The 11,802-nt window shown below is 58.3% G+C and overlaps 1 protein-coding gene across 8 annotated transcripts; it reads left to right on the top strand.

The window, feature by feature from the left end:
• Nucleotides 1–7,641: 7,641 nt before the first annotated feature.
• Nucleotides 7,642–11,570, top strand: LOC147824039 (uncharacterized). 8 transcript variants are annotated; one of them, XM_087190802.1, is made up of 4 exons: nucleotides 7,642–9,830; nucleotides 9,952–10,014; nucleotides 10,448–10,521; nucleotides 10,609–11,570. In XM_087190802.1, the coding sequence occupies exon 1, from the start codon at nucleotides 7,669–7,671 to the stop codon at nucleotides 8,662–8,664; it is 996 nt and encodes a 331-aa protein (XP_087046928.1). In that variant the 5' UTR covers nucleotides 7,642–7,668; the 3' UTR covers nucleotides 8,665–9,830; nucleotides 9,952–10,014; nucleotides 10,448–10,521; nucleotides 10,609–11,570. The 8 variants fall into 8 exon arrangements, with proteins under 8 accessions (XP_087046928.1, XP_087046923.1, XP_087046922.1 ...); XM_087190797.1 differs by having other exon boundaries at nucleotides 7,642–10,521; nucleotides 10,609–10,688; nucleotides 10,782–11,570; XM_087190796.1 differs by having other exon boundaries at nucleotides 7,642–10,521; nucleotides 10,609–10,688; nucleotides 10,916–11,570.
• The last annotated feature ends 232 nt before the right edge of the window (nucleotides 11,571–11,802 follow it).

Consider the following 11,802-nt stretch of genomic DNA (forward strand, 5'->3'; position numbering starts at 1 on the left):
CTTCAGCCGAGGAGATCAGGCGGCTCTTTCCAGCAACAGAAAGGTGAGGAGCACAGTTTTCAAAGTGCGTGCCCTGACTCAGGGGAGACGACAGTGACGCCGCCTGCTGCAGCCTTTGGTTTGGTTCCGTTTCACCGATCAGGTGCAAGGCCCAGGGGTGAACATGGGGGAGTTAGCGCCCCCCGGTCCCACAGCTGGTGAGCAGACCTGTGAGGCGGGAGGCAAAGCTGAAGAGACGCACTCAGGCCACCGTCAAAACACCCGGTGGTCAGTGCGACTTACCGAGGACGCCAAGTAGAGAATGCACCTGGTGGGAGAGCTAGGAGCACCCACAGGGGGCAGAGCAGGGCTTGGGACGAGTGTCTTCACCAGGCGGACTGGGTGGATAGGGAGGAAGTCAGAGTGCCAGCAGACTGTCCCACTGAAGCCCCCAACAGCCCCTAACAGTGAAAGACCACTCCCCGTCAGGCTGTGTGGCCCCAAAGGCCCACCATGATCCTAGAACTGGTTTGGAATCACACCAAGCACAGTTTACATCTGTAGCCTCACTTACATCCCGTTACCTTTGCTTTTTTTAATTAATCAAGTTTATTGGAGCATTTTAGGTAAACACAATGAGCACATTCAGCATAGGGAATTTGTACCTGTACACGATAACTTTCCTTAAAATACAAAATGCACAATCTGAATTGCTCAGTATCTGAACCTAGCAGATGCTCCTGGAGGCAGGCTGAACTCCAGGCATCCGAGAAACCGGGGCCTGGGTGCAGAGTCGCAGCCTCAGCTGTTCCGTCAGAGGGACACTGGTGCCCCCGGGGGCCGTTTCGCTTTGGAGTATGGATGTTACCTGACTAGACCCGAAGGGTCCCTCCAAGGAGGAGACAAGGCCTCCACGTGGCCCAGGCAGGTTCCTTTTCTGAGACAGGGTCTCCCTGTATAGTCCAGGCCAGCCTTGAACTCACCAAGTTGCCCAGGCTGGCCTCAACTCACAGTCCTCCTGCCTCAGCCTCCTGAGTCTGGGGATTATAAATCCAGGCATGGACCACTGCGTGCAGCTCTGGACAGGTTCTTGACATTCACCACAGAAAAGGATTCCAGAATGTGTGCGTGGGAGGCACAGGCTGATCGTGCAGCAGAGTCGGAGCAGGAGAGAGAAGGGGCTCCAGCGGGAGGATGGGGGCTCCTGGGAGAAGATCAGCGCAGCGTTAGCAGGGATGAGGCCAGTCTCTGCGGGCTGCTGGGGCAGCGAGGGTCTGGCTGGCCATGGCCTCCACGACTGCAGCCTTGGGGGCTCTTTACTGGCTGTGTTCCTGCTGTGCGCACCATCGGGGCTCTGCTGGAACCCAAGGGCGTGCAGGCTCGGGGCAGTGACCCAGACGTCAGGTGCCCACTCCCAGGGCACGGCCAGCAGCTGCAGGCCCTGAGTCTCTTGTGACTGCAGTCCTGGGGGGAGGCGGGAGAGCACACTGAGGCGAATCGGCCCTGGAGGTTTGTGGGCAGACGTCCGTCAGTGTCGCCTGCCTTCATGCAGAGCAGAGCGGGAGCCCACCCAGTCTCCAGGCAACTGAGGAGGCAGAGAGGAAAGATGGCAGAGAGGCCCAGCTTTGCCCACAGGCACCCGCAGGCCCAAGAGAAAACCAGTTTGTTTTGTCAAAAGCAGCTGTGAAGTCTCTGAGTGCTTCAGAAGAGAAAACAAACCATGTGTTCAATGAATAACAGGTGTCTCAGCTACTTTCCTGGTCCCTGGAACATAATGCCTGACACCACAGCTTCAGGAGGAGAGGTTGATTTTGGCTTGCATTTCAGTCCGTGGTCAGCTGGCTCCTGGCTCCAAGGCAGGAAGTCTTGGTAGAAGGGCCTGGCGGAGGAGCTGCTCAGGGCATGGAGGACAGGAAGCAGGGAGGGAAGAGAGGAGCCGGGGAGGGAGAGCCAAGCTTTTGCTCGGGCTGGGTGACCTGCTTGGGGGACATTTGGAGGTGAACCATCACGCCAGGTTACGGCGGGGGCCGGGCATCTGTCTGTCCGTTCTCAGGGAGGCTGAGGTGCCATGTGGGCTTTACTGATGCTCCTGGCTGCGCTGTGGCAGTGTGTGTGTGTGTGTGTGTGTGTGTGTGTGGTGAACACAGCATGCTTTCAGACACACAGGGCACCTGCCCTTTGTCCACTTGGCGACCTCTGTCGCATGTCCCTTCCGTGTGGGAAGGACAGAACCCCTCTGCATGTCAGTCTGCTCAGTCCAAGCCTAGAAGAGAGAATTCCACCAGCATTTTGACTTTGGAACAACACTCTAGTGCTCCCATTGCTAGACTGTTTGACTGAAATTTCTATAGCGATTATGTGTTAAGGAACACATGTGATTAAGTAACACTGATAAGTAAATTATATATATATATATATATTCCTTCAATAATTCCATCCCCCATGGGATAAGGTGGGAAGGACCAAAGAGCTGCCAGGCCAAGCCTTGTAGCCAGTAGAAGCCGAGTCTGAGCATAACTGGTCTGAGGCTTTGGGATTGAATCCTGATATTCTCTCCAAGCCCGAGCTGTGACTATAGATTTATTTCACAAGGTGTTCTGTTCAGGCATGGTGCAATCCCAGAACACTGGGAGGCTGAGGAGGATCGCAAGTTTGAGACCCACCTGGGCAAACTTAGTGGGGCCCTGTCCCAAAATTGGTAGTAATAATAACGATGACAATAGGGCTGCGGATGCAGGTCTGTGTGAGGCCCTGGCTTAGCAGTCCCGTCAAAGGGGGGGCGTCTGCTGGCGACATTCAGAGACAATCGTGCTTTCCGAAGCTTCCCCAGCTTCCTAGGTGGCTTTGAGGGCTCAGGAGGAGCCATGGGGACAGAGGTCTGGGGCCCACTCTGCCGCTCTCACCCGCCCCGCTTTTCGCTGAGGTCCTCCCGATGTTGTGGGTGGTGACCTGTGACCAGTGACACCTGCCTCGAAATAAGCATCAGAAAGGGCTGGGAGTGCAGCTCGGTGCAAAGGCCCTGGGTCCCACTGCAGGACTGGGAAAAGTGAGTGAGCCCACAAGGGAAATCCCGGACGTCTGGGTGGGAGGCAGGCGCTGGTGCGGACGCGCAGCCGCAGGGTCGCCGCTCCTCGGAACAGCGTGGGACTCGGCTGGGTTTCAGCTGTGCCGCGAAGGCGGCAGGGCCCGCATCGATGGCGCAGCTGAGGTCTTTCTTGGCAGCGTCTTTTCGCCCTTCCTGGCTGTAGCGCCGTCTCACCCAGGGGCACAGAAACAGGCAGAGGCCGTGAAAGGGCATCGGGAGCGAGGCAGGCGCAGCCTGTGTGGGAGGATCTCCTGCCTCAGCCTCTCCACCCCAATGTGAAAGGAAGGAGGAGGAGAGATTTGCTCTGATTCCCACAGTCGAATCCCGGGCTTGGTTGCGAGTCCCAGCCTCAGGTGGGCAGGGTCGGGGACGAAACCCTTCCAGACCCACCAGAACAATTTCAGTGGAGAAGAAACCGGAAGCTTCTAATGCACCCAGCAGTCCCGGGTTGCGGAACCCGAGTCCCTCTGCCGCCTCGGCCTTCGCTCCTCCGCTGGTCTCGCCTCCCTCCACGGCCCGATCGATGCCTTCGCGCGCAAGCGGATCGGAGCATCGCAATCGCACTGCAGCGCCTGGGGCTGCGCGGCTCGGGTTCCAGGGCGCCGTGTCGGCTTCGGTCATTCTTCCGCAGCGATGGCTTTTGGAGCGGAGGTGCGTGTTGAGCCTGCTGGAGTTCGGGGCGGGGCGCTGAGCACAGAGCCTGCACGTGCCCGGCCTCGCGTTCAGGACCGGGCGTGACAGACAAGCTTGGGTTTCTCGGACTCAGCTACTGGCATTTTCACAATATTTGTCCTATTATCTGCCCAAAGTTTAATTAAAAAAATTCCCTAAATTAACTCACATCGAAAAAGTTCACGTAGCAGCCGGCCATGGTGGCACACACGTGATCCCAGCGCTCTGGGCGGCTGAGGCGGGGCGATCGCAAATTCAAGCCCAGCCTGGGCAATTTATCGAGACCCTGTCTCCAAATGAAAAATAAAAAGAGGGCTGGGGATGTAGCTCAGGGTAAAGGCTGTGGGTTGTCTTTAGTACTGCAGAAACAAAATAAAACAAAACACACACATCTCCAGCCTCGTCCTAAGCCGCCAGCCGTGGATCGAGGTGTGAGGCCTTTCCTCCTCAGAGCCACACGCGTGGCTCCCCCACTCCGGGGTCTCGAGGTCTCCCTGGTCTCTCTGGAACCTGAAGGTCCCGCCCTCGCACTTCTGCCCAGCTGCGTGGGACAGCACCATCATGGCCTGGCCCAAGTGAGAGTGAAGAGGGGAGTTAGCAGGGAGACCCCAGGACAGCGGCCTCCTGACTAGGGCCCTCTGGGGTGACCTTGTCTCGGGCAGGGCCCAGGGGTACTGGGGGCACAGGCCGGGACGTTGTGTGGACACTGAGGGAGCATGAGCCACAGGAAGGTGTGGTCCAGTTGGTACGCATTGCGTCGCTTTTCCAATGCACATTAAAGTAAAAACAGGAGTAGCCGTGTGCGGTGTGACGCTGCTCCAGCACCCCAGGGGCACCGAGGCCGTGTCCCTCAGTGTGATGACCTGGAGACCCCAGGCTGGAATCAGGTAGGTGTCACCCACAGTCCTATGATTTGGGCAGGTGAAGCTCAATCCCAATGTCTTTATCTTTTTAAAAAATTTTGTTTTTTTGAGACAGGGTCTGACCGTATAGTTCAGCCTGGCCTTGAACTCACTGTGGCTTCAACTTGTGGCAGCGCTCCTGCCTCAGCCTCCCAAGTCCTGGGCTTACAGGCGTGTGCCCCGGCACTGCAGGAAAAAAAGGATAGCCTGGCTTCATCTTTTCAGTGGGTGCTTAGTGGATACCTTCACACGCAGGTGCTGTGAACAGCCTTTGACTCCTGGAAGCAGAGTCCTCCTGCCAGGCTGCTATTACAAAACCCCATAGATGAGGTGACTCATAGAAGTTTATTGCTCAGGACTATGCAGGCTGGGAAGCACTGCTCCAGGCAGATCTGGTGTCCTCAAGGCCCCTAGGTGGTGCCTCCTTCTGGGTCCGCAGTGTAGACAGCTCTGTGGTTTGTCTTGAGTGCTGACTGCTCCCATGGAGGGCTGGCCTCCTGACCAGGTGCCTCCTGAGGCTGCTGGTCCAGACCTCTCCACTCAGGGGCGGGGCATCAGCTGTGGGTGTTGAGAGAACATAGGGCTGGGGGCACAACACAGCTTCGGAACAGGGAGACTCGGGGGAGAGGAAGTCAGCTGGGGTGGGCACCAGAGCCTCCCTCGGGCCTCGGCCCAGGCCTGACTCCTTCCTTCGGACGCATGAGCCGAGTCGTCCGACACCTGCAGCCCAGGGCTGAGCTGAGCGGAGCTGGAGCCCAGGATGCTGGAGAGTGCGGATCGGGTGCTGCATCGGCAGTGCTTCCCGCAGGACCAGGCCGTGCCCGTGGGCAGTTTCAACCCACCCTGGCCAGCTCACTCTGCACACCCAGCCCTGTCCTGTGTCCCCTGAGGACTCCGCTTCCAGGCCAGCTCCACCTGGCTGGCCGTCCCCAACTCGAGAGGTGAGCTCTCCCGGGCTGTGCACTGCTGCCTCACCAGCGGGTGGCGTCTTAGGGGACTCTTCTCTTGCTTGGTATTTGTTTTCTCTTGCTCTGCTCTGCACACATACTATCTATTTAATTAGAAGCTTTCTGTCTGCACCACTTACCCAAGATCTGTACTCCCTTCAGCGTCACACAGCTGTCTGATCTACTGGAGAGAAACTCTGCCGGCCTCTGGTGTTTTTCCAGATGTTTATGTTTTAGGACACGGAGTTCGTGTCTGCCCTTTCCTCTCCTAGCTGCACCCAGACTTTGGGGGTTCGGACCTCCCCACCTTGCAGAGCACCCCAGCCTCTGGCCTGAGTTGGGCTGAACCGTGCCCAGAGCTGAGGCAGGGAGCCTGTCTCCAGGCCACTGTGCTAGAGGGTGATGAGCTCAAGAGGCATCACCCTCACACCTGGCCAGTGCCTCTGGATGAGATGGGGAGCCAGCAGGCCCTTCCCACGGGGGACAGACCCTTCCCAGACACCCACACTGTTGCCCAGGTGTCTCCAGCCCCAGCTCACGGTGCCGTTACAGCAGCAGCAGAGCAGGCTAAGTGGGAGGAACGACTCAGGTGCCACCAGGACCGGGTCCTCCGGAAAACCCCACCTCCCTGACTCAGTTTCCGGCTTGGTGACAGCCATTATCCCAGACACCAGCACCAGCTCATGCCGAAATTCCCTGGGTTCAGGAGTTGCACCAGCAGTGGCCCAGACAGATTTACGGGAAAGGTCTTCATCGGATGACGGGGTGAGACACGGTCCTCTTTCTCCTGGGCCAGAGCGAGAGAGCCGCAAGCCTCATAGGTCTGTGAGGCAAAGCTCAGCACCCTGTGTAGGGAGAGGAGAGAGAAGTCAAGACAGACTGGGTTGGGTCCACTGTAGGACGCAGTTCTGGGGATTTCTGAGGGCTGGATGGCTCCAGTCCCTCCTGCATGTTTTCTCCCCCAGTCGGGGAAGCGTCCTTCAGGTTCCTCCTCATGAAGGTCAGCGTGTATGGGGAGGAGCATCGCCAGCATTTCTCCTAGAACGGGAGTGGGTCAGTGCTGAGTGCCACCCTTTTAGAAGCGATGGACCAGGTCGTCTGTGTTTCTCGGGAGGAAGAACTGAAAGAGGAGCGCCCTGAATGTTCTTATAAGAGATCCTCAGCTTGCAAGCAGTCACGCTGGGTCGAAGCCAGGGCCCAGGTCTGCGGGACATCAGGGTGGAACAGTCCCGTGTTCAGGGTGGGAAAGGAAGGGGCGGCTGTCGGGTCCCAGCACGTCAATCCTGGGGAAGCCAGAAGAGGGGCCCCGGCCCTGGTGAGCGCTCAGCCTGACCGGCTTGGGATCTAGGCTCCGTGGTTTCCTACTGTCCGGGACTCAGACAGGTCCCACAGTCCTCGAGCCGGGCCGGGTGTCCTCACCGCCGTGGCGCTTGCTCCGGGGCTGTGTGAGGCCCAGGACGGCCATGAGGACGGGCGCACACGGTCAGCCTTCGCGTTGTCTCTGAACAGCTAGGTCCACCGGCCGCGTGCGCAGCATTTGCGCTGCAGTCGGTGTCAGAGTCACCCAGAGAGACAGGCGTGCCAGGGTGTGCACGGAGGGCCTGGGCGTGGGGACTCAGATCCGGGTGTGCGCCGAGGGTGCACCGCACTGTGTGGCGTGCATTAGCATGGCGACAGTAACGTCATTATTATCATCGTTATTTGCCTAACAAGACCTCATGGGCTGCCCCGGGTTCAGAACTTTCCAGACTCAGGTCCCCAACTCGCTCCCGCGCTCCCCTCCTGCCATGAGGAGCCTCGGAAGCCCGTGAGCCGCAGGCAACTCTGCCGCCCGCACCATGGGCCTGGCCCGGAGCAGGGCGCCTCCCTCCGCCTCGGTGCCCGGCACGGGCCGCTCCACCAGCGCACGGAGTGGACTGGCGCCTGCACAGGCCAGCCGGGCTTCGCCTTGCCCAGCGGCGCGCTCCCTCCCGGGCGTGGGCAGGACCAGGAGCGGAGTCCGAGAGGAGGCTCCTGCAGCTCCTGCCCCACCGAGACCCGGAGCTCTGCCGCAAACCGGGACTCCAGGCCGCCGCGCGTGCGCATGCTCACCATCGCCCCTGCAGCCTGCCGCGCGGCGCCAGCGTGTCACACACACACACGCACACACACACGCGCGCGCGCGCCGGCGGCGGCGGCCTCTGCGCACAGGGCCCGGCGGGAGGGGAGGGGCGGTCACCTTCCCGGCGAGCGCACGCTCACGCGCAGCTCCCTCCCGGAACTCAGCGTCAGCGTCTCCTCTTCCTGGGTGCTCACGAGTCCGCGGAGCCCCGGGTCCCCTGGGCCGAGCTGGGGGCCTCTCCACTGGCGCCACGGCCCGGCAAGCTCGCGTCAGAGGCCGCAGCCCGGTGCCCAAGCAGGCAGGCCCGTCCGCCTCCCGGCCTTCGCTCCTCGCTTTCCCGGCCCTGCCCCAACTCCCGGCGGCGGGTCGGAGGGCAGAGGTCGCGACCTGAGTCCTGCCTCAAAGGCCCGGCCTGAAAGAAACGCGTTCGGGCGTCCTCAGAAGTCAGCTGCCAAACCCGAGGGAGCCCAGGGCTGGGCGCGAGGGCGGAGGTGTCTGCCGCCGGGGGCCGGGGCCGCGCGTGGTGCAGAGGCAGCCTGGGCCTGGCCTGGTGCGTGCGGAGCCCGCGGGGCCAATCCGGGTCTGCCTCCTCCTCCGGCCGAGCAGTCCCGCAGCGAAGCCCTGGGTGGGGCGAGGGCAGCCCGGAGAGACCCCGTTCACGGGCTTTGGAGCTGGGGCTCCGAGGACACAGCCGGGATCCGTGGCACCGAGAGCAGGCAGGCAGGCGGAGGGCAAGCAGACACCAGCACGCGGCCCCTCCTGTCGGACGCCACCTGGGCGCGGGCAGCTGGAGGGTCTGAGGCGGACGCAACGTTCAGAGCAACTTTTGTGTCACAGAAGCCTCTGGTTTGTGAAGTGACAGCCAGCGGCGCCTGGCAGGCTGCCCAGGGGAGCTGGGGGCTCTCCGGGCGCGGTTCGGCCGGACCCCACTTGTCCAGTGTGAGAGCCCTGTTCTCCGGCCTCACACGGCTCTGCTGACTTCTTGCACAGGATGGACCCTGGGGAGTCACTTCTACGAGAACGAGGACAAAGGAGACGCGGCCTTGGCGGGGTGTCATCCATCCCTGTGGATGGCGGTTGGGGTCAGGGTTCCCTCCAGGCGACTCCGAGGGTAGCTGTGTGTCCAATGTCGGGGGAGGGGGGCGATCACTGTTAGGGAACTCAGAGACCCAGCTGATCACAGTGGATCGGGCGGGAAGGTTGGCTGCAGGCGCCACCAGCCTAAATCATCCGCAGGTCAAGCAAATGTGCGTGCAAACAGTCGCCTTTCTGTGACCCTCGACAGAGTTAGGGGGAGCAGCAGCCAGCGTAGTGAGGAAAACTGCTGGGAGTGGGAATTGCCCAAGCCTTCCTGCAGGGCAGTTTGGTACCAGAATCAAAATACAAAGTTTCCTTTTGAGTCAACAATTCTAGGAATTCATCCAAAAGAGTAAGATTGGGTAAAGTGAGGAAGTTGATGCCACTTTTGTTTATGGCATTGAGAAATAGTAAAACCGCAAACAGAAAGGAACAGTAGAGGGAATAAATTATGGACCATCCACAAACCAATCAGCAATCTGTATGCAAATGAAAGCCGTTCTGTAGAGATTGCAGTGATGACTCAGATTCGTATTTATTAGCATAGTGTGGTGTTTAAAATAGGTTAAGTAACAAGTGCAGTGGAGCTATTTGGTATCAATAAATTAAAGTCATGCATAGATAGAAGTCTGGAGGTCATCATACCCAAATATTAAAGGTAGATATTTTGGAGGTGATGGTGATATTAAAATCTTTAAAGCTGATTTTCACCTTAATGAATTACAGTGGTACCTCATTTCATGAACATAATTTCTTTCACGATTCTGGGGAAGATGCCCGTGGTCATGTTCATCACCCCATGTGGAACAGTTTGTGAATGGGAGCAAAATATTGCTGAATGCTTCTGTTTGAGAACTGAATTCTTTGCTAACGGAAGTGTTTGTGATCCGAGGTATTACTACATCTGCAAAACTCTTGGAAGGCACGTGAATGGTACTGGTACACCTCAGCAATGCAAGGTGTCTGATGGGGTGACATTTGGGGTTTCTAGGTTCTTTGCTTCCTGGAGGGTTGAGCTTCCTCCTCTCCCACCCCACTGCTTTCTCCTCTTCTGGCTCCCGGGGCAGGTAAATCTCAATTTTTGCCCAAGGTAGGAGTTTAACAAAGCCTTTTCATTAAGGCTGTAGCTGGTGATGAGCCCATCTTATGCTCTTCTCTCACGGCTCTGCATGTTCCTCTGGGTTCTAGATGATTTTAGGTCTGGAACCATCTATCACCATGAGCATCTGACGAGATCAGTCCTACCCTCTGGTGAGAACTCAGGAGACAACAAGGGCCCCTGTGGCTGGATGTGGGTGCAGGAAAGTTGTGGACCATGACCATGTGGGGTAGTTTGGGATCACCTATGAGCACCTAGTAACCATCAGACCTGCAGAGCAACCGTGGCAACATAAAGGTGGGCCACTCCAACCCTGGCTCTGTCCCAGGGTCCTCTTCCCTCCTGGTCCTACTGGTGTCCTAGTTTCTATCTGGAATGGACCCCCAAGCCCTCCTGGGCTCCTCCTGGAGTCTGGGTCACGGGGTGCTGTGCTCATTCATGGATTCGTCCACCTGGGGCAGCAGCGAGTGTGCTGTTGAAAGGTGGCCTGGTGAGAAGGGAGGTCACTAGGGCGTGGCCTGGAAGGGAAATGCATCTCTACCCCTCCCTTCTCTCTCTGCTTCCTGTTCACCATGCTGTGAGCAGCGCTTCTGCCAGGCCCCTCTGCCCTGCTGTCCTATCTGGGATCCAGTGGACTGTGGACTGAACTGTGAGCCAAGGTAAACTGCTTCTGTAAGCTGTGAGTGGCAGGAATTGTGTCTCGGGAGGGAAGAAAGTGACTGAGACAGTGTGGCTTGCTCTTCTAGGCTACAGAGAGATCAGGGCCATCTCAGCACTGGGGAAATACCAATGGCGGAGGATGTTCACTTGCATCGCTTATTAGGAGGTATATAAGCGTACTGCACAGTCGTATAAAATGTGTGCAGTGCACGGATCACAAATATACCACTGGTTGAATTCTGTGTGTGCTCACACCTAGGTGATCACCCTCACCTGAAGAGATGGAATGTTCTGGTGCCTGGAAACATTTTCTCATCCCTTTCCTGATCAGCCCCTCCCCAGGCCACAGCTGTTTTGGCTCCTGTCACCACCTACTGGCTTTTCTCTTCTCAGAATCCCTGCAATGGATGCATGCGGAAGGTGTGGCTGGGTCCTCATGGAGAAAGCTTGCCCCTCTGTGACAGTGACTTCCTGGACCTCTCTGTGGCTGTCGCTTGCCTGCAGGGACAGGACATGCAGCTGACCTGCTGTGTGCACCTCTGTGGAGTGTACACTGCACAGCTTACCGGGGTGACTTAAACCCAGTTCTCAGTTACTGTGGTCAGGTGCCGCCAGGCCAGGGCCGGTGGGAAGTGTGAGGTCCTGGCCGGAGACCCCAGGGACACCCCACCTGGGAGCCACCGCCACTGTGGAAGAGGGTAACTGGGTCCTCGGGATGCATGCTGTTGCTCTTGTTGTTTTGACGACCCTGGGTGGGCATGGACTTCAGCCCAGGAGTTTAAAGGGCGCACTGGCAAGGACTCTCGCTTCTGCTCCGTGAACCCCACAAATGCCGAATTCCTGTGACAGTGCACAAGCGGCCTGCTATGCAGCCCGAGACCACTAGATGGGGGTGTTGAGTCACGTGTGGCTCAGGCCGTTTTCTCCCTGGCCTTCTTCAGCGAGGCTGTGTTCCCCAGGTCGGAGGCGCACCCAGAGTTTACAGTTCTGCCATCGTGCTGAACTTTCTGGGGATGGTAGTCTGGAATAAAATGGATTTAGTGTTAAATGTGTTGGCTTAATTAATTTTTCATCGGGGTGCAGGGAGGTGCCCCTGGCTGTCCGTCCTGTCCCCAGGCGTGGCCGGCGCTAGACACTGTGCTTACCTCGCGGCCGGAAGTGAAGTGCTCCTGTCCCTTCCATAGCGTGGGCAGCTCCAGTCCTGATTTATAAAGCAGCAGCAGACCGAACGCTTCTCCCCTCCTTCATTCCCTCCCAGGTGACCTCACAGAAACACCTGG

Source organism: Heterocephalus glaber, unplaced genomic scaffold, assembly GCF_053883595.1.
Source record: "Heterocephalus glaber isolate CG9 unplaced genomic scaffold, H.glaber_assembly_v1.0 deba00001556, whole genome shotgun sequence".
NCBI classification, from domain to species: domain Eukaryota; kingdom Metazoa; phylum Chordata; class Mammalia; order Rodentia; family Bathyergidae; genus Heterocephalus; species Heterocephalus glaber.